The following is a 22,624-nucleotide window of genomic DNA, read 5'->3' on the forward strand; positions in this document are numbered from 1 at the left end:
TTTACATTGTGTGCGAGGTTGGCATGCCCTGAACGTATTTAAACCCCCAGTTTTCTTTATATAGGTTACTGTTCCAAGGCGGTGCCCCTATTTTCAACTGGTTTTCTGTCTTATGTTTAGTGTTGCGCATGTTGTTAGCGTTTTTTCGTCCTTCTCCTTATTCCCCCTATCGCCCCCATCCTTTTCCCTTGCAATTGTGCTCCCTTGTTTTGGCATCCCCTCCCCCTTCACTATGAGTTAGTTTATTTTGGCTGCCAGAATCCTTAGGCGGTACACAATTGTTTTTTCCTACTTATATGTGTGCGTGTATGTGCTTGTGTGTCTACAGCGGTACAGTGTTGTTGTATCATACTTGTCTCTTTATTTATGTTAGTTAGATGGGTGTGGTTGTGTGTGTTTATCTTTGTGCATGAATGTCTGCGCTATCATGGTTTACGTTTTAGTGTAACTGTGATTAAGGAATGTAGCATTTCCTTTGTATATTCATCCTTGTTCTACTTTCATCTTCAACCTCCTTCCCACCCCACTTTCTACCCCTTCCTCCCCCTCTATCTATACTTTGCATAAAATTTAATGTACTTGTTGGACTTATGAAGCAACCAGTCTGTAATATTTTTCCGTTACAGCTTCTTTTTGTTGTGGGCCTACTTTGCATATGTGTGGCTCTGAGCTGTGTTTTTAGTGCTCTGTGCTTCCGTGAAATCTACCCTTACCCATTACCTATGAAGTATTGCATAGAGACTGGAGTGACTCAAAGCATTTTTAAGTGACTAACTGTGTAACAAGAGCTGTCAGAGGACAGCAAGGCTCGACTATTCAACAGCCTTGTCAATTGAATGAATACAAAAGTTGAAAAAGGGGCATAATTTTGTAAAATGCAAAGTTGAGGTATTGAACCGCTGTACTGCATGTCATATCATGACAGTGAACAAGTGTGTGAAGTTTTAATCCTTTCCAATTTGTGGATACTGAGATACCAGCTTACATACAAAAACTTAACCAAAAACTGCTAAGTCGAAAAAGGGGCATAATTTTGTAAAAAAGCAAAATAGAGTTATGGAACCTGTGTAATGTAAGTCTGTTTATCACAGTGAGTAAGTGTGTGAAGTTTCAATCCATTCCCACAAGTGGTTACTGAGATACCAGCTTACATACAAAACCTTAACCAAAAATTTCTAAGTCGAAAAAGGGGCATAATTTTGTAAAAAAGCAAAAAAGAGTTATGGAACCTGTGTAATGTAAGTCAGTTTATCACAGTGAATAAGTGTGTGAAGTTTCAATCTATTCCCACAAGTGGTTACTGAGATACCAGCTTACATACAAAACCTTAACCAAATTGGGACGCGGATGCCGACACATGGGCGAGTCCAATAGCTCTACTATTCTATGAATAGTCGAGCTAAAAATGCAACTGGCACACTGTTTGCTATTTCTTTTGGTATTTATGTATGTAAAATGATGATTATGGTGGTGGTGTTTTAACACAGTATGAATTTTACCAAAAATATTCCCTGAAGTGACTGTTTTTGACCGCAGTTAACCAAGTTTCAAGCATGACCAAGATTTCAAAAAGCCAATTATTCCAACAGTTTCATTAAGACCAGGTTGATAAGAGCTATATATAAAACATATATGCCACATACCCCAATGGTGACTGGGTATATAGTTTTCCATCTCAAGTATATTTTGAAAACTGACCATATGACCCCAGTGTTAAAATGTTTGAAGGCCAGGATTACAATAAAGTAAAGAAACTGTCAAAACAACAAATTTTCCATTTTTTTTTCTATTACATGTATTTCAAATTGCATTGTTAACTGCTAACTGAAGTATTTAAAAGCACTATTAGTAAGATGACAATTTTACCAAGATATCACTTTACATCAGTAGAAATTTATCACAATTATTGCATTTTATTTGAAAGAATTGGTAATAGATTGGAGATTCCAAAACATGTTGTAGGCATATAAAATGGAAACACCATAAATTGCAAGACAGTCCAGAAACTGTTTTTCTCATACAACCTGTGCTGACTGTCAAAATAATTGTACCCCATTATTCAAACTGATATATCTACTTGAAACTTTTGTTTCGTAACAATACATGACAGAATCTGATATTCTTCAAAATAAATGGTGATCATTTTTTTGCAACACCGAAGGATATTTTAACAAGTAAACTACTGTCATGATGGATTTTCTGTAAACTTTAGTATGACAATGAGAAGTAAGAAAATGGGAACAAAAAAACAATATGTTGTTTTTCGTCTGGGGTTTAATTTTATCACTGATATCTTTCCAACTTTTAAAAATTTTAAGCACTATAAATAAAAAGTATTCAGGGGACTAAACTCTGCCAAATAAAATGTTGCATAGTATAATATTATATAACATGCAAGCCTTAACAAAATATTATAAAAAATGCACCAAATGATATATGTGTGTTCATTATACATATAAAAATATAAACAAACTTGCATTGTTGAAAAATTTGTTACTTTCCAACTGCTATAATTAAGATAATTAACATTCGTGGGGTACTGGCTTTTGTAGAGATCATTTTGAGTCTAACAAGAAGTTAATTCCAAACAAATTAATGAAAGTCTCATTTATTTTCTCTTTAAAGTAGTATCAGCAATTTCACACACAAAGGAAACTTCGTTATTGCCTAAACCATACTCTGACAGTACATGTACTTCATTACAAATTGGCAAGGTAAATATTTGAATCGTTTTATCCTTTGCAACAACTTAAGGCATGGCTTTTTCATTGAATTCCATGAAACGAAAACTATCTTTCAGTACGTTTTTTATCTTCTTTAAATAATGTGTTAGTTTATATTTGCATGATCTCTAGTCAGAAAATTCAAGAAATGCCCATAAAAGTAACTGATGATGTCATAATGTTATGATGTTATGTTGGAACTAAACATATGCCATCATTATTTAGTTGATTCCTGTTGTTCGAAAATAGGGTAATTATTGAGAATGTCATCCCAGGTACGTCTGTGATTGGCCAGATCATACACAATCTGCGCAAGCTCTGTGATCTGTAATGTAAACAGTAAATTGACTTTAAGCTTAGGTAACTCAACATCCAATGACTAAAGAGAATGGTCAAAGTTAGTCAGACCACTTTTTCATTGCACCCTTAGTTACAAAAATGATAAATTTTAAAACTTCAAGCCTACATTCAAATACCTGGGTATTTGTTTTCTGGGCCAAAAAAAACCGCAACATTTTGGCAGTCAATTTTGAAATCCTGTTGGAAGTTTTAAGAAACTATATTATTTCAAAACTTAAAATGGTGAAGAGCAAGTAACATTAAACCAACTGGTTTGCCACAAATGTATATTATCTTTACTTTCTCTGTATCAAACTGCAAGCTTGCCTGTTTTGCTCAATAGGCAGAGCATAAAACTTGCAATCAAGTCATAGTATCTCTGTTAAGATTAACTTAGAGGATCAGTAATGACAGAAATTTCCTTTCAATTACGTTCTCTCTGAAGCAATTTTAGCATTCTCGAACTGAGTTGCAAACCATATACTAATAAGAGCTAACTTTAGTATGAAGAATGCTGAAACGCCCAATGAAAATTTGTAGTCACACAGAAATTTTAAACTACTAACACAGGTGCAAGACCTTCAAATAAAATGTCTGACCTCTGTCCACAACTCTAGATTAACAAAGTTGTCAGCCATCTGAGGATAACAGATCAATACAAGTTAAATAATTGCCATATCAAAAATATATTTTTGTTGAAAAACAGTGTTAAACCTAACAAAGCAATTTAAACATTACCAATATTATAAACACAAGTTATTGCAACTACATGAACACAACAAAACACCATGAATGTAGTGAAATACTACTTTCTATGGTCTTGTCGGCCATAGTCCAGGCTTTGCACCACTAAATTATGACTTTAATATACTGACTAAAGGTTAGGGTTAGGTTCACCTAGTGTTAAACCTACACTGGTTATATACCTAACCTATGGCAGCAGTAACTCCATGGCCTATGGAAAAAAGTCGCACAGGACTTACAATCAATGCTGTAAAAGCTCTACCTATCAACTATAAAAGGAACATAACAATATGATGACAATGAGAAAACCAACATAGTGGCTTTGCGAACAGCATGGATCCAGACCAGCCTGCACATCCGCGCAGTCTGGTCAGGATCCATGCTGTTCGCTAACAGTATCTCTAATTCCAATAGGCTTTGAAAGCGAACAGCATGGATCCTGACCAGACTGCGCAGATGCGCAGGCTGGTCTGGATCCATGCTGTTCACAAAGCCACTATGTTGGTTTTCTCATGGCACGGCTCATATGATGATAATGAAACCAGAATAAAAAAATAAAAACTTACAGGTGCTCTGATCTGCTTCATGGAGTCTCGTTCTCTGAGTGTTGCCGAGTGTGGTTCCTTCAACGTATCAAAGTCTACTGTGATACCGTATGGTATAGCGATAGCATCGGTACGAGCGTACCTGCGGCCTATAGAACCAGTGCTACTGTCCACCTTGTGGGAAATGTCACACTTCAACAGATCTTTAGCTGTAAACATGTCAGAAATGGATAATGTATACTACTATGGCTTTATATTGATCATATCATGAAAACAAAGATTTATGTTATGAGTGGTACTGTTCTGTGCAGATATAATGTGACTAATTGTTCATACTTATAATACTGCATTATAAAATATTTTAATATATTAATTAACCTTTCAATTTACAGTAATACTAACAAAACATTCTAAGTGAATAAATTTATACCAAGGTACCTTTAACAAAATACATCTAAAATAATTTACTTCTCATCTGATACTTGTAAGTAAAGATGAAAAAACTATAAATTATGCTATAATTTCTGCCTCATAGAGAAGACTTTTAACCAGTTCTGTCCTAAACAAATTGCCCGATTTAAATCTTGATAAAGCTGCAATGTCTTTATAATACTATGTTTTTAGATCTTAAGTCAAACCAACTCATTTAAGGTCATGGCAAATCCACGGATTCGAAGTATTAAAAGGCATTTTAAGACAAACTATGAAATTGTGTGCAGACAAAAATTAATGATAACAGGCTTCCAGTCTATATTTTCTTCAGAAGGCCAGAAAAATAGCATCCTTAGTTTCAATAATGAAGACTTTAGAAAACACCGAAGCAACTGTTACATAATATGAATATGAATACATACACAGCTCACTAACAAAAGGCATCAACTGTGGGTTGTTACTCAATGGCAGAACTGAACACTTGTATGGTGCAATGACTGGTGGCAGTGATAAGAACTGAAATAGAAAACATAAACATTCTTAGAGACTTCGGAGAACTGACATTGTGATGAACGGATTTACAGGGTAGAGTTTTAATTGTGATAAAAGCCTATTTAGCTCAATAGGGAGAACGCAGATCTCCGGATCGCTGGGTCGCAAGTTCGAAACCTAGGTGAGATGTATGTTCTCTATGATTCGATAAAAGACATTCTGGTATAGAATGCAGGAACACTGGTTACGTTATCTGCCCATCATTACATAACTGAAATCATTATGTTGAAAAACAGTGCAAAACCCAAAACAAACAAATCTTATTGTGAGATAAGCATACAGTGATCAAAATTCATATACTTCATTCCAGGTTTCATACAAACCAGTCAAAACAAATTTAAGGACTTTTCCCTTAAATTTTAGGCCTATGTTTTTGATATGCTTTTCATATTTTGCATGTAATTTTACTGCAGTCTCACCCATATATCTAAAATGGAATTGTTTTTTAAAACATGTGACATGACTAAAAGCATATATCTGTTAAACTACTAACTGATCTCTGTTCATCGCCTTCTCTGACTTTGAAGTTGTGTTCAAACAAGGCATACATTACTCTACCAATACCAAAGGACGGCTCTATCACAGATGGATTAAAGTCTTCAACTGGAAAATCAAACAGATAAAGAACATTATTGTCACTTTTAATGTAACTCTCTTTCCAGCTTTTAAGATGCTGTGAGACCTAGAGTACACATCATGACATAACTGAGGTATATCAGACCTTAAGTCCATTTATGAAAGCATTTACAATTACTGAAAATAGTTACTTAAAGTAAACTTAAAATTAACAACTTAATGTGTATTAACAGTACTATGTATTATTTTTCAAATAGTACACATTAATACATGTATAATACAGTATAAATGTGTACTACTTCTAAAATTTTGGATTTTTTTAACAACCACTGAATAAAGTATGTAGCTGGAAATACACAAGCAATTTATATATTCAGTAAAAATTAAATACATTTGATGAGGATTTTCTACATCTGAAGTAAATATCTAGGACAAAAGATTTTAATGAAAAACAGGCTTGAGATATTCTTAAGACAAAGGCAGACACCTGAGTAAAACCACCAACCTTCTAGATATCTTCCTAAGATGAACACATTGAGGTCAAATAAGGTTGAAACTCAAAATATCAAACTCGCTTATATAGGAAAGACATTTTTAATTCCCGTCCCAAAAACATGTGCACGAAATATCATTTTAAGTCAAATTTCGGTTATCTCAAAGCAAAATGCTTGATCCTCTGGCATTCGAGATATCGAATTTCAACTTTACCTTAAGCAATAAACCATAGACATCCAGTATTGTTTGTACTAGGTTTCATCCCTTAACATAACAATTTATGTTTACAGAAGGGTTTCATCTTTACTGCATCACTAATGAGGATTGAATTTGACAAAGTCTACTCAAAAGATAAAATACATAATTAAAATCAACATGAAAAAGGCAACATACCATGAACTGTTTTTTGAAATCTGTTTATGGTAACCATGTCTGATTTAACAAGATGTGACTGATCATTTGGTTTGATTTCATATTCTCTGAAATGGAAATACATTCAATATCAATTTAGCTATGACACTTCATTTACATGTACTATGGAATTATTCATACAGTATACTCCTTTGGATCTAGTTCATGCAGATTTCATGACTTAGGCCTTGTACAGTGGAACCTCACTAATCCGAACCCCTCTAATCCGAAAACCTCTTTAAACTCAACGAATTTTTTGGTCCCATTTTTCCTATTCATTCTCTATTGTTAAAATACCCTTGTAATCCGAAACCTCTCTACTCCGTAAACCAAGCAAACTTTTGTGATTTTTATATCTAATTACATTAAATTTTACCCTTCTAATCCGAACCTTAGTCAATGTTTCTGGTGTAAGTCTTGCTAACTTTTGACATTTTTGAATCTGTTTACAATTTCAACTATTACTCTTCATAAAGGTGTCAACAACAATAGGCCCCATACTGGAAATATGAAGTCATGTAAGATTTTTGCAGTATGCACATGTGTGAAAGAAGCAAATACAATAATTTGTTTGAACAGAAATTTGTAAGAATAGACATACGTGCAATAAGTACTGCCAAAGTAATAGATCCTTATTAATCTGTACCTTCCTCACTTATTTTTGTGCAATTTCTTCATTTAAAGCAGCAAATTAAATCGGATCATAACAATCACTGGACAAGTAAAATATTCTCCTTTTAGCTACTTTCTGGGAATGTAGGAGTGGAGAAAAAATGTTTACAAGTGATATTGAGAAGCTGAATTAACATGAAACTTACATTGCACTAAAGCAACCTACATGTTGCTTACAATTTAACTATTTTTTATTAGTCTGTTCACAAAAAAAGATGAATCTACACATCATGTGTAACAAAAAGCATATTTTTTCGTTCTAAAATAGAAACCTTTCTAATCCGAAAACACCTCTAATCCGAACTTTTTTTCCGGTCCGAGCATGTTCGGATTAGACAGGTTCCACTGTAATTGATTTTACTGCAAATGTAAGTGTTTTCTACTCATATGAAAATGTCAGCACATGTACATACCCTTTTTCTTTGAGTATTTTATCCATGGCATCAAGTTCACTCTCGTCCATTCGAGCAATAAAGTCTGTAACAACCTTAGCATTTTTTTTGAACACTTTGCCTATTACCCCTTTGTTCACTTTACATTCCACAACATCTATAGTTTTGTGAGTACAGTTAAGGAAAAGACCAGACAAATACTCAAAGAACAGGACAGTACCATTATTAACAGGTGTTAGTTACTGAGGTAAATCAACAATGTGACAACATTCTAACCAGAAATATGGACTCCGAGCACAAGTAAAATTTAAAACTTAGTAAACGACTGCAAATATATATCAACTTAAAGATGCTTTAAGTTACATAATACATAATATTTTTTTAATTTGATACCAATGATCAAGTTAAAACTGAGTTAGTTTGTATATTTTTTCTTTATTCTAATAAGGGGAGCACTGGGCACTGGTCTAGTAGTTAGTGTTGGCCACTCAACTGGGGGTGGTGGGGGGGGGGGGTCATCTGTTTCAGTTCCATTTGGGTCACAACCAAACTTCTTATGACAGCAGTATTGGTTTTTTCAGGAAGCAGACCCAAAGGTGCATCAAACAAGCTTGACATCTTCATCACAATCAAGCTAAAATAAACAAGTCTCAGTTAATTTCATACAACAAAAAGAATCTAATTCCACATTCAAGTGATTACTCTCAATATAAAAGTATCAAAACTTATATATCAGCTTCTAATGTACAAGTATTTAAGGTAGTAGAGGTGTAATAGCAATGTTTACAAAATGGCATTTGCATAGTATATTCTTAAAGATGACCGTGTTTTGCACTGTATTGCAAATTTTAAACAACTTTTACCATGCCGTTTTTTCTAAATTTTGTATAACTTGTGGTATATCCTCTAGCTCAAGTAGAGAAAAATTTCAAAGTGATGGCTGCTATATAAAATGTTTGCAGAGAACTCATTTTACCATTAATTTTAATAAAAGAATCATCAAACTATTGTTAAACAATTATTAAACACAAAATAAAAATGTGGATATCATTTTATATAGCGTTCCTCAAGTAAACGGATTTAATGATACAGAATTCTTATTTCAACATTGAAAAAATAAGGTCGAATCCTTGTTTCTGTTTTGAATTTTGCTTACTTCATTCAAAAATTACCTTGGGACAGATGTAAAACCTACCTAAATTTCTTCCACAATATGTAATCTAAAGAATGGAAGCAAAATAGAGAACTTTTACCACATGTAACTCAAAATTTTTACAGATGTGTAACTCTACCCCTTCTGTTTAAGTAGTAAATTCACTTTGAACAGCAAGAAATCGCTTAGCAAATGTTTTTTTTTCATTTTTTGTACAATAAATCTATCATAAGTCTTGCAAGAAGTAAACACTTACTAGAAAAAATCGAAAATAAGGGGAAAAAAAAATTGGTCCCAGTAGGGCTTGAACCTACGCCCCCCTGAGAATTGCAGTAAATGTGGGTTTGTGGTAGGAATTGAATACTCTTCAAAAAGGAGGTACTCTATTACACATCTACTACCTTAAAGTGTTCTTCTATATCATTCCAGTGATTGAGTGAAAGGATATAGGTTCTGCCAATTTTCTCTCCGCTACAAGTTTGAGACCAGTTGCTTTCTGATGGCATGTCAAGTCATAGCATGATCTGTCTGCACAACCAACACATTCAATCCAGCCCTGTATACAAAGGAAAATGCTTTGACAAACAAACTCAAGGCAGCAAAACAATCTTTCTTCAATATTCACTGCAAAGTCATTAATTTCATGAAAAATTCTACACTCCAAGTAGAAATTTTAACCTTGGTGAAGTCATTGGAAGTCAGTGACCATAACCCTTACCATGCTGGACACAACTGATTCTGCCTTTGCAACCAGCGTAAAGATCTAGTGATCAATCTCTGCACTGTTTGCAATTTAGTCATTATCTTTTTGGTAAGCACCCCTTTAACACTTAATGTACATCCAAATTGAAAGATGGACAAGTTTATTAATATAGAAATTTAGCAGAATAAGGGTTAACTACTCAGTATTGGAAGCTCTACCAACAAAAAGACTAAATTCTAGATTTGGAGATAAAATACTACCCGATTTATAAAACTATAACTACATCCTTGAGCCCCTTTAGGTCAAATGATGGAGTAAACTCAAATTTTCATTATTATATTACGTTTTTTTCTTCTTTTTTTCAGAAAAAAAAAAGTTTCATCTAACAAACATTTCAGCTAACTAAATTAGTACTTACATATGAAGTTTTGAGCTCAGCATCCCAGCAGTCACAGGCATAGTGAGCCATTTCGTTGGACAAATGTTGTCTGAAGCGGAACTTTTTATCGTCTACACCAATTTTGATTAGGAACATGTATATACGAGCCATGAAGTAAGCTAGCGTCTCGTTGGCTATCGTACCCTGTCAATAATTTTTTTCAAGTAAATCAAACATGATTGGTATTAAAAGGTACATGCAACAATAAACAGGAAATTACACAGTGTGATTTCTTCAGAGCAAAGTTAGTAAGAAGTCTTTATGGGCATCAAAATGTGGTTTTGTTGATATTGTATCTTTACTAAAACCACAGGAATACCTTGGTTTACATGTAAGATATGCTTAATGAACAAAATTCTGATATAAGTCTGGATATAACTTAAAGAGCTTGACTCGCTTAAATATTAAGCTCTTCAAAAATGAGCTTGAATAACTGCTTTTTAAGAGTATTTATTGCACTTTTCAGAAACGTATCAGCAATATGATAACGAGTTGTGAGGAACTATCTCTGTATTGTAATTTTTATATATGAGGAAATCATACACAGTAAATGTTTAAAGACTTACATCAGCTACAGCTTCTCTGAGAGTTTTCACTTCCGGGCCTTTACCATCCATCTGTCGACAGCCAGAAAACAGTGTCACTTTGAGATCCTTTACTGAATCAAATTTGAAAAATTTAGCCTTCTCTTTCGGGTCAACAAAGTACTCTATTTCTGCCATGGTGAATTCTCTGAAAATTGTACCATAAAATGGTGTTTTTATATCACAACTGCTTGAAGTATTATAACTGAATAAACCCTGAAATTATAACATAAAAGGGTATTTTTTCATATCAAAAATCCTTTTAATACTATAACCATATCAATTCTTAACAATTCTTGCATATTAACATAAATATACAAAACAGAGACAAAGTGTTGCCAACTCTATCCAAAGATTGTTAACAGCTGGCTAAAACTCTATGGAAATCATGCTGTTTCTAAACTATGACAAAAGGACTTGCTTTCCCTACCAATGTACAGAAATTAACTGTATTTATTTCTGTTAACTATTTAAGTAACTGTGTTCCATGAGCACTGAATTGATGAAAATGATCTTTGACCTTCAAGCGTGACCTTAAACTTGCACCTTATAGTAAGTTGTGCACACTGCATGTCGTCTTGATGCGGTTAACAATTGACGCTAGCTTTTTGAAAATTCTTATATTGATTAAGAGGGTATGGCGCAGACATAAATTTGAGGTTGTAAACCTCAACCAGATGACATGCTGAGCGCACAAGCGGCACAACCGAGGTCATTAGGTCCAAGGTCAAGGTCACAGTTAAAGGTAAAAATATCTCAGGGTATAATAATGCAGACCTGTTAAACAGAACTAGAGGTTTTTGTTGTCTTTTTGTAAATAAAATATCTTAAAGACAAATCTTCTCATTTGACACCAGTACGAACCAATACGAAGATGAGAAAGTGGTTCAAATAAGCTTGAAATTTTAATCACAACTGAGCCCAAACCAAATAGTATAGACACTAAAGTTCTAAATGTCATCTTAAATGTACAGTTTGCAAAACAAACAAAGTTGACAATGTGATCAGCCAATGAAAATGCTGTTAATAATCAAAAGTCTCCCTTTAACTGGCACATACTTCAAACAGCTCAAATACCCCCTAACATTTTTCAAATTTTGCAATTTACCCCTGTATTTTCAATAGTGAAGGTAATTACCTCCCAGGGTCAAAATATCATATGGAGAACTAAATTAATCCCCTACAAATACCGGTATTGATGTTTTCACAATATTTTCTAATAAAATATCCTACCTGACTCGGATTAAACCAGATCTGGGTGAAATCTCATTCCTGAAGGCATTACCAATTTGGGCTCCACCAAATGGCAGTTTGCCACCATTAAATTCAAGCAACCTTTTAAAGTTCACAAATATACCCTGAGCTGTTTCTGGTCTCAAGTACCTGAAAAAACCATCCAAGATATTTCAAATTTACTACATTTTGCTAAGCATTGTAGTCTAATTATCACCTAAATAGGCTTCAACGTACCCTATTTTTTATATCTCAAACTTTTAACACGGATCAGACTTAAGAGAAAAATTCTTTTTTGAAGCATTATTAATGAATGAAAGAAGCCTTTTAAATACAAGATTATTTCATTTCCCTTACATGTCTGTGCTGGCATACTAAGCTGAAGTGTGTGATTGACTCCACATCTATATAAAACTTCCTTCCAACATGAACAAGTCTGGTGAACATGTCCCCTTGATCTAAACATTTTAGAATCTTATAAACTAACCCTTTCAGTGTGCCAGTTGGTCCTATAGATGTGGCAAACATGAGGTTAAATTCCATCGGCTCTGAGATATCATTGCCTGTGACTGGAGACTTCATGTTGAACTGTTTCAACGTTTTTCCCATCTCTTCTTGATTCATATTGTCAATCTGTAGAAGAACATTAAGTAAAGTTTGATCTATTACCATACACTTTTAGCAAATGGAATGTGAAGGTTGCTTGTCTCCTCTATATAGGCTTGTTTTAACAGTATTTTATGGCCTATACCTGGTCAGAACCACTGATATTCCACAATCCAGCTAGATCAGGGATCATCCTACAAGGCGATTTGAGCGATATCATCGCTGTAAAGTCGGCCACTTCGCCTAATTATCGCCTCAAGGCGAAATCCTAATCGCCGAGTTTTTCTGAGTGTTGTAATCTGCTTACTTAAAGTTGTAAAACTTGATGCATATTCTAGATTAAATTACCGATAAATCCATAGTCAACCCCACCTACTCGCCTGTCAAACTTCATCCAATCATATCGTTAATATCCCATAGTATTAATCAATAATATTGTAAGCCGTCGCCATTTTGAGAATTTTCAATTGGCGTGTAAAAAGCCGATAAACTTAACGAGTGCATTATCTTATGCATCAATTGTATATTATTTATTGATTTTATTAAAACTTACTTCAAAAAATATTTCAAATACGGCCAATTTCTGTTAATGAATTGCCCGGGCGCTGTTGATAAAGAAAAATACGATTCTGAGGACGTCTCAACTGCCGTACAAAATTATTGTAAACAGATCGCCAATATCTACGAGTTTGGTATCATTTTGATAAAAATTAATAAATATATAAATTAGATGTATAAATCTGAACAAGTTGATGCAAGAATCTGGCAATATTGAAACACGAGAATCAAAAACATGAATGAAAATTTTCATGGCGTTTCGATTGTGCACCTGATAAACTTACGAGTTTCAGATGTGTAAATTTCGGACAAAAATTTTAAGGCGATTTTTTCATAGCTAAGTTAATACTTTATTTAGCAATTCATGAAAATAATCAATTTCCTTAAATAATTACTGTTTATAAGTTACAGCAAGACCCACAGAAAGTGGAAATATATAATTATAGGTAGGAAACTGAATACTATGTCGAATCTTCTCCTTAAATTCCTCGATTTCTCCCTAAATTCTGCAGAGGGAGAAGTCACTTCTCCCTAAAGTTTTGACCTAGGATGATCCCTGCTAGATGTTTAACAGTATTTCATGGCCTGTACCTGGTCAGAACCATTGATATTCCACAATCTAGCTAGATGTTTAACAGTATTTCATGGCCTATACCTGGTCAAAACCATAGCCTGAACAGAAACATTAACATTCCGAAAACTAGCTACATGTTGAACAGTATTTTGTGGCCAGGGCCTGGTCAGAACTACTGACATTCAACAAAGCTAGCCAGTTTAATGTTACACAGACACAGTTTTACTTCAGGCATGGACAGGTAGCTGATTAACAACTATCAATCTGTCACAAGCCAGCTTGATGGTTTCCTAAAATGAAAACCCTAAGTAAGACTCAAACCCAAAAGAGAGGACAACAAGTGATTTTAATTCTAAGCAACCATAACAAGTCATCCACAATGAAGCTCTTAAAGCTATCTTCAAGCTTTCTATTGTTTCATACTTACTGTTGGCATGATTTTCCTGATCTCCTCCTTCACCTCGGCAGAAACCTTTTTGTCTGTTAACATCTTCTCAAATGTATCTGAAAACAAGAGCACCGCCTTGCGGGTGCTGACGCTCATCTGATTTTTTTTGTATAATAGAAATATTGTCCTACCCATGATTTTCTAAGTCTAAAAAGGGCCATCACTCTTGCAAAAAGCAGGATAGAGTTATGTTTCTTGATGTACAGTGTCCACTTATGATGGTGAAAAACTGTTGCAAGTTTTAAAGCATAGCTTTGATAGTTTATGAGAAAAGTTGACTTAAACATAATATTCAACCAAGAAAATGATTTTTCTAAGTCCAAAAGGGGCAATAATAATTGCAAAAAGCAGGATGGAGTAATGTTGCTTGCTGTACAGGGTCAGCTTATGATGGTGAACAAGAGTTGCAAGTTTTAAAGCAATAGCTTTGATAGTTTAAGAGAAAAAGTTGACCTAAACATAAAACTTAACCAAGAAATCTGATATTTTCTAAGTCCAAAAGGGGCCATAAATCTTGCAAAAAGCAGGATGGAGTTATGTTTCTTGCTGTACAGGGTCAGCTTATGATGGTGAACAAGTGTTGCAAGTTTTAAAGGAATAGCTTTGATAGTTTAGGATAAAAGCTGACCTAAACATAAAACTTAACCAAGAAAACTGATTTTCTAAGTCCAAAAGGGGCAATAATTCTTGCAAAAAGCAAGATGGAGTTATGTTTCTTGATGTACAGGGTCTGCTTATGATGGTGAACAAGTATTCCAAGTTTCAAAGCAAAAGCTTTGATAGTTTAGGAGAAAAGTTGACCTAAACATAAAACTTAACCAAGAAATCTGATATTTTCTAAGTACAAAAGGGGCCATAAATCTTGCAAAAAGCAAGATGGAGTTATGTTTCTTGCTATACAGGGTCAGCTTATGATGGTGAACAAGTATTCCAAGTTTCAAAGCAATAGCTTTGATAGTTTAGGAGAAAAGCTGACCTAAACATAAAACTTAACCAGGCAACGCCGACGCCGACGCCGACAACCGCTCAAGTGATGACAATAACTCATCATTTTTTTTCAAAAAATCAGATGAGCTAAAAATAATGCAAAACTTTGCTATAAACATTCTTCAAAATAAACAAGACTTGTCTGTAAACATATAAAAACCTAGTGACTTATTTTATTAATGTATACTAGTATATAAGCTGTTAATACAATATGAGCCGTGCCATGGGAAAACAAACATAGTGGGTTTGCGACCAGAATGGATCGAGACCAGCCTGCGCATTTGCGCAGTCTGGTCAGGATCCATGCTGTTCGCTTTTAAAGCCTACTGCAATTAGAGAAACTGTTAACGATCAGCAGGGATCCTGACCAGACTGCGCGGATGCGCAGGCTGGTCTGGATCCATGCTGGTCGCAAAGCCACTATGTTGGTTTTCCCTTGGCACGGCTCAATTACATGTATCTGTTACTATGAGATCTTTCTACTAACTTTCTATAAGGTGGTCAGCTCTAAAACATTCTCCATTCTTCACATCTTTCACCATGTAGTCCTGAAACCTCTCAACATGACCTGATGCCCTGAAAGACACAATGTACTGATAAATAGCTACTTAGAGAGAACTTTTCGCAATCACTTTTTTCTTTAGTTAATACTCCAATACCAAAATCTGTATATAATATTTTGTGGTTTTGACCAATGTTGCTCCTTCGGTCGAGAGCTTTTAAACTACTTGTTTCCAACATTCATGTTGCTTTGTACATACTTTCTTATAAAAGACCGAATGGACCAAAATCAAATGGCAAAATATCACACACTGTTCATTACATCAAATATAAATCTTTTTACTAAACAGTGTTATGTCTGTTATTTGTTTTTTATTGTTCATACTGAAAGTTTTAAATAAAACATGGTTTGCACAGGCTTTTAAGCAGACAGAATTCCGTGACTTTTCTATGACATTTTGTCAGAATGTTGCATTCACAAAATATCACTCTCGAAAATTATCCTGACCAATATCCATACACGTCCAACAATATAAAATGTTACTGACTAACAGTCAGGGGTGTAACTATTTTAAGTGATGTAATCTATTTCAGTTACTTTTTCAAGCATTTTATAACCTGTATTAGTTATAAAATATAGTTAACTCAGGCAAGTTATTCAAAAAAAGTCTTTTTGCTGTTCTCACAAAGTGACCTTTAAAGTGGAATTAGTAGCAAACTGTGGTTAATCAAATTCTCTTTTAGTCTGATCATGGCCTGATAAGCATAATGGGATGTTAAGGGTTTTATAGTTTTAAAACTTTTGCGTAAACCTTTATCAGCCTTGCGTAAAAATTTTTACTTCGTAGCTGGAAAGATAAAAGTTCAAGGATTCAGGACGTAATTGCATTAGTCTCATTCAAAATGAGGAATTGGCACAGGAGGGCTTTGTAATATTTTATGATAACTGAAACAAGTTATGGGAGTATAAGCAATAACTCAAATGGGTTATAAACTGCGTTAACTTGAAACAGTTACACCCCTGACTGACTAAATTATCCCTGATTTGTGGATGGACAAACAAACGGAGGGCATTCCTATAGTCCCCTCTGGTGTTCCACTAGTAGGGGACTAATAAAAGTAAACATTTGTTAAAAACAATGTTTAACCTAGTTAATGTGTAATGTTTAAGCACTGGCACATTGTTGCAAATGCATCAAAACGAAGACATGTAACAGTTTTTTTAAAATCGATGAGTTTTAATGGTGTTGAACTGTCCAGAAGTGTGGCCCCTTCATGCAGTCCCTTTCCAGAATTTAATACATATATGAATAAATTGGTAACTGGTTTTGTAGAATGAAATAAATGTTTTATAGCCCACCCGCTTTGCTCAACAGGGAGAGCCCTGTTCTAAGGATCGCTGGGTCGTGAGATCGATCCCTGGGTGGGACGTATGTACTTAATGACTATTTGATATAAGACATTGTGTCTAAAATCATTCGTCCTCCACCTCTGATTCATCTGGGGAAGTTTGTACTGGTACAGAATCCAGGAATACTGGTTTATAGGTTAACTGCCGGCCATTAGATAACTGAAATCATACTGTTGAAAATGGCTTTAAACCCAAAACAAACACACAAATGATTTATATGCTGTTTAATTTTCATGTAAAACAACTCTTTCTTTCTATGATTTTGTGATGTTAGAACTATTTTCTCCGAAACATGGACCTAACTCTTAAAGAAAGTAGCAAAAAATTCTCTTATTTATTTTATTGGGCATCTTTTATAAAGGATGTAGTTCAAAGGTTACTAAGGGAATTTCTTTTGACTCTTCTATAACAAAATGGATAGTTTTCAAAATTCTTTACTTTTCCAAAAAGAAGCGTTTTCCATGACACTCCCATGTCTGTGGGTACCTATGCAGCACCAATTACCTTCCTAAAACATGTCTGATGGCTACCTTGCATGAAACAATTTGACCCCCCCTCAGGTACGACAACTCTAACAGAGTTCAGGGACAAAAGGTATGATACCAGTGTCTTCAACTATTTACCCATGTTCCTTTTTATAGTTATGGACACTTACTTTAGAACTGCCTCTGGAGTGAGCATAGCTGTGTCAACTTCCAGTAAATTCTCTTCCAGAACAAAGAAATTCCTCCATGCCTGCAACAGGTTTGCCTTCACAGCACATCCCATAGGACCGAAGTCATACAGACCGTTTACACCTGAAACATTAAACTGTATACTTCTAATGGTATTTTGAAAAATATTTTGGATTTTGACAAGAAAATCTTTTTGCAATTTTATTCTTTATTTTTGCTTCTCATATTTACAATGTCAGCAAAATTCTGTCTCAGCTCTGATTATCTACCAGGTTTTGAGAAGAAAATGGGCTGAATACTGAATAAATCTAAAATTGTGATTTACCTTTTCTGCCATCAAATTACAAAAGAAGGTCACTATTCAACATTTATATATTGAAGTTGAACTGAGAGAAGCAAGGTAAATATTAAATTATTTTTGTATTATAATACAATACTGGTACAAATCAGACGATGCAAGCTTTATCTAAAGTGTGGAGCTTGTTACTATGCTGAAGAAATTACATTTATCTGTTTCTTATCTTTACAATATAAGACAGGCAAGTAAGCTATACCTCCGTAGATAGCAAACGACTGGTCATAGAAGAACTTCTGTTTCAGCAGGTCCTCCATCTTACTCCTGTCAAAGCTGTCTTTTGGTGCCAATTCAAACTCCTACAGTGATACAGGCATGAAAAATTGCTTTATCATTGACTAACAAAATATTTCAAGTTGTCAATCTATCTAATTTTTGTCAAAATAAGTAAAGACTAATTAATTCTTTCTGGTATATGTTTAACTGGCATTTCAAATGCACCTTCAAACCATTATCATTCACTGGAGACTATTTTTTAATGAATTATTACTGGTTGGGTCAAACCCCAAAATAAAATTCCAACAAAGAAACTACAGCTTTTCCTTTTGAAACTTGACAAATTCTCAAGACCTTGAAATTTACTGCCAGCCACATTTATACAATGATTTGCACCTTTCACATTTAGAAGACACCACATTCAAAGAACTGACTGCATATCAGTGCATAACAGTTTCATATAAAACCTTAGAGCATAGAGACTAACCCACACATTTTAGGCGAAAAAGTAATTTCTCCATAAAAAAGTGAGTACAGTGAAAGCAACTAATGGTACACACTGACATATGACTTTTGCATGATAATTTTATAAACAACCAAATTGAAACATATTGTGCAGAAAGTAGTAAACTGTTCCAGCACTTTTGAAATGCAGAAAATATACATTCTTCTGGCATTTTGACCAATATCTAACTTTTATTGTCACCAGCTTGATCATTTTTCAGTGTCATAATTTATTATATACATTCTATGCCAAACCTGGTTAAAATGAACATATTGAAAAATTTCACACAAACTGTGGACGAGTAGCTTTAAAGGAATTTCTTTTCAACTGCATCTATACTAACCTTGTGTTCAAGTGCATGTTTTCTAGTTTTCAGTTCAGCAACTGCTCTCTGCAGATCAATATCAGGTGCCTTTTCCTCCTTAAGCTTTCGAACAATGTCACCCTAAAATAAACAACAAGTTAGTATATTTCACTGACAGAACATATCCAAGATTTATAAGAACCTAAAATTGATATAAATTCAATTTTTTAAGATGTTGCCTCGGATGCCTTTAATACAACAGGTAACAGCACAAACTTTCAATACAACTGACTAATTCATTGAAAGAATAAGATCTGCAACAGGTATCTTTAAATAATGATTAGAGGCATTTATAAACGGACACTTCATTACAAATTCAAGTTTTATTATGGCAATGACAAAAACTTGCATGCTGAACTTTAACAATGTTTTCTTAGTCAAAAATCTTAATAACTGTCAACCAGGAGTTCTCCAACTTGTGTATGTACTGGTAGGTGCATTTGATAATATGGATGTCTAGAGTTAAGTTTCAATAACTGTAAATATTAGTGAGATACAGCCTGAAAGATACTTGCATGCAAAACTTTGCTTTTTGGCCAGTGTGTAGAAGAATGAAAATTTGTGGTAATCATTAGGTAAGCAACTTATTAAGGATCATGTAAAGCATTTGAGACCATCCCTCATGTAAATTTTCATTTTGGAAATTTTACCTGAAAGGCCAGAAATATTCATTTCATATAAATACGTAATTGTTCAGAAGTAGAAAATACTTTCTATAATGGTCACCTCGTTCCGTAATTGTACAGACTACTTTGACTGACCAAATTTTATTTTGTAATAAAATACTTTGAAAAAGATGTTTGATATATTCTACAAAATAAAACAAGAACAGTCAAAGTACAAAAATGTACGTGATATAGGACAAAATGTGTTGTTCTATAGAAAATAACGTGTCTTGAAAGTTTTTTTCCTACTTATGAACAGCTTGGTATATTTTTTAGGATAAACAAAGGCCTATGTGGCATAAAAACTAAAACAAAAATTCACCCAAGGGGAGGTTTTAAAAGGCTTTACAAGAACCTCAAGTATGATGTATCATACATTAAATCACACAGGAATCAAATTCAACCTTTTTTTCCCACTAGCTATTTTTTGCTAGTGCGATTCTTTTCCACTAGCAAAGTGGTGGGTTCTACTAGCAGTTTCCATGCTAAATTTATTAAGTTGTTTTGTTGCTGTTTGGTTTCATATAAAAGTTAAATGTTCAGCTCCGTTTCCAACTTTTTCACTGTTTGGACAGATGCCGTGGGGTCAGGCCAGTATCGATTTTCTGGTTTCCGAAGTACAGATCAAAGTACTCAATGTTTCTTTTTTTAAGTCCTCGAGTAGAATAATGTTAATGCAATTGTTCACCTTCATTTCAGACCTAAATTGAGACTTTGTTTCTACAAATTTAATCTGTTAAGAAAGTTTAAAGTCAGAACAAGAGGGAGCTTCTGTAAGATAGCATGCTCGACTTTTCTCAGTGATTGACTCTGAATTAAAGCTTTTCCAGTAAAAGGGGCATAATAGGCAATAGCTTTGTATGTAACAGAGATATTAGACATTATATAAAACTTTAACAAAAAAAAAATAACTCTGTCAAAATTCAAATCAAGAGTTATGAGGATTGTTTCTTCTGGTGTAGACTTATATACATTACTGTGTGGCCAAAAATGTTGGATTTTGCCTCTAAGTTATGTGTCCGTGCGTGCGCTTAATTTATGTCGATAAAAAATTAAACCTCCAGTTTTGAGAACCCAACTCCAGCTGAAAAATGGCAAACCTCCAGTTTTGGGATTCTGAACTTATCACATGTATGCTTTTGGCTTGAATCTGAAATTTTACTTTTAGGTTCTTTCGGGTCACTGCCCGTGATGTTGCGAGCATTTTCAGTCTCCGTGGGCCTTTTTCGCTCGGCAGTGGCTACGATTACGTTACCGTAATCCTAGCCTCCGGTTCTAGGATTACGGAAGTTCCGTATTCCTAGACAACCCTATGAGGATAGGCTAGGATTACGGAAGTATTTTAAGAGGCATCAAATTTATGTTAGGACATGCATAAATGACATTGTAAACTTACTCATTTCACTTAATTTCACTTATATTTCGTGCTATCGATCGGCCGTTTTGGGTTAGTATAATCTTAATGGCGGTGCGCGGAAATATAGAATTATCTATGTTTCGTATATACCTGCATTTTTTTCATCAAGTCAACACAAATGGTCTTTAATAACATACAATATGGTTATACATCATAAAATTCAAAGTATAGAATTTTTTTTTTTAATCTACATGATCTATAACTTTGACACTCATATTTCTAATATATTTCCGTGCACCGCCATTAAGATTATACTACCCCAAAACGGCGGATAGAAAACACGAAATAATAAGACAGGCATGAAAAACTAAGTGAAATAAGTAAGTTTACAACATCATTTATGAGTGTCCTAACATATACTTTATGCATCTTAAAATACTTCCGTAATCCTAGCCTATCCTCATAGGGTTGTCTAGGAATACGGAACTTCCGTAATCCTAGAACCGGAGGCTAGGATTACGGTACCGTAATCGTAGCCACTGCCTTTTCGCCCAAAGAAAGTTTAGAAACATGTTTTTTTCCTCTCCATTTTCGCAAAACTTTGCGAAACACCCGACCAAAATCGCAGAAGTATTCGAGTGCCATGAATTCCTACTTGCATTTTTTTATTCTTACTTGAATTTCGCGAGTAAAAGTAAGCCACCATGTCAAAAGAAAAATTTATACACAATTCATAAACAGACTTCCGGATGCCTATAGAAATTCAACAGGTCTGGCTAGACATTTGGATACCAGACGGCTAGAATTCATCAGGTTTAAACGTCTACGTTCCCGCAACGGCAGATTGATAGATAGATGGCTAGACAATCTAAAATTCCTACAACATGTCCTACATCATGTAATTTACCCAAATGAGTAAGGCTGTCAGACCCTTGGCAGGTACGGGCTAGCTTCAAATCTTTTTAATTCTGCGACAAAAATAAACACCGACAGACAAATTAAGGTATCTTCTCTAAAAATCTCTATACAAGTATACCTGTTCTTTCACAGCCTGTCTGAAAGGAGCAAGCTTTTCCTCAATTTCTGGATCCATATCTTTCAAAACAAAGTGCTTCGGCTTTTTGGATCCCCAGTCAGAAACAGTCTTAGATAACTGGCCTGTTGTAGACAGTGATCGACTGAAGACTTCTGAGTAAATGCAAGATTGTGTAATTCCTCTGCACAGCTGTTTGAGCAAAACTTGCATCAGCTTTGACATCTGCCACGGAAGCCGGTTTATTACTTTCAGCCGAAAGGATTTTATGGTAGACGGATACACTTCCGACATATAAATACTTTTTAGAATTTCATAAATTTCTCAGTTCTTATTTAAGTTTTACCATAATTGAATGTACTAACGTTTTTACTCTT

The 22,624-nt window shown here is 34.4% G+C and overlaps 1 protein-coding gene across 2 annotated transcripts; it reads right to left on the reverse strand.

Annotated features, from left to right (window-relative positions):
* Positions 1–1,760: 1,760 nt before the first annotated feature.
* Positions 1,761–22,510, reverse strand: LOC123530717 (glycine--tRNA ligase-like). Of its 2 annotated transcripts, none has more exons than XM_053517526.1 (17): positions 22,251–22,510; positions 19,172–19,273; positions 18,307–18,406; positions 17,734–17,875; positions 15,654–15,742; positions 14,159–14,235; positions 12,481–12,626; positions 11,994–12,143; positions 10,743–10,908; positions 10,156–10,320; positions 9,482–9,590; positions 7,903–8,047; positions 6,800–6,885; positions 5,829–5,938; positions 5,206–5,299; positions 4,373–4,560; positions 1,761–3,048 (listed from the first exon to the last, which is right to left on the reverse strand). In XM_053517526.1, the coding sequence occupies exons 1-17, from the start codon at positions 22,470–22,472 to the stop codon at positions 2,941–2,943; spliced, it is 2,199 nt and encodes a 732-aa protein (XP_053373501.1). In that variant the 5' UTR covers positions 22,473–22,510; the 3' UTR covers positions 1,761–2,940. The 2 variants fall into 2 exon arrangements, with proteins under 2 accessions (XP_053373501.1, XP_053373502.1); XM_053517527.1 differs by having other exon boundaries at positions 7,903–8,043; positions 9,478–9,590.
* Positions 22,511–22,624: the final 114 nt, after the last annotated feature.

Source organism: Mercenaria mercenaria, chromosome 11 (assembly GCF_021730395.1).
Source record: "Mercenaria mercenaria strain notata chromosome 11, MADL_Memer_1, whole genome shotgun sequence".
NCBI lineage: Eukaryota > Metazoa > Mollusca > Bivalvia > Venerida > Veneridae > Mercenaria > Mercenaria mercenaria.

Coding starts and splice junctions, on each gene's coding strand:
- LOC123530717 (XM_053517526.1), bottom strand. CDS start 22,472: ATGTCAAAGCTGATGCAAGTTTTGCTCAAACAGCTGTGCAGAGGAATT. Junction 12,144..12,480: donor CCAACTGGCACACTGAAAGG/GTTAGTTTATAA, acceptor TGGTTTTTTCAG/GTACTTGAGACCAGAAACAG. Junction 5,300..5,828: donor AAGGCGATGAACAGAGATCA/GTTAGTAGTTTA, acceptor TTTCTATTTCAG/TTCTTATCACTGCCACCAGT.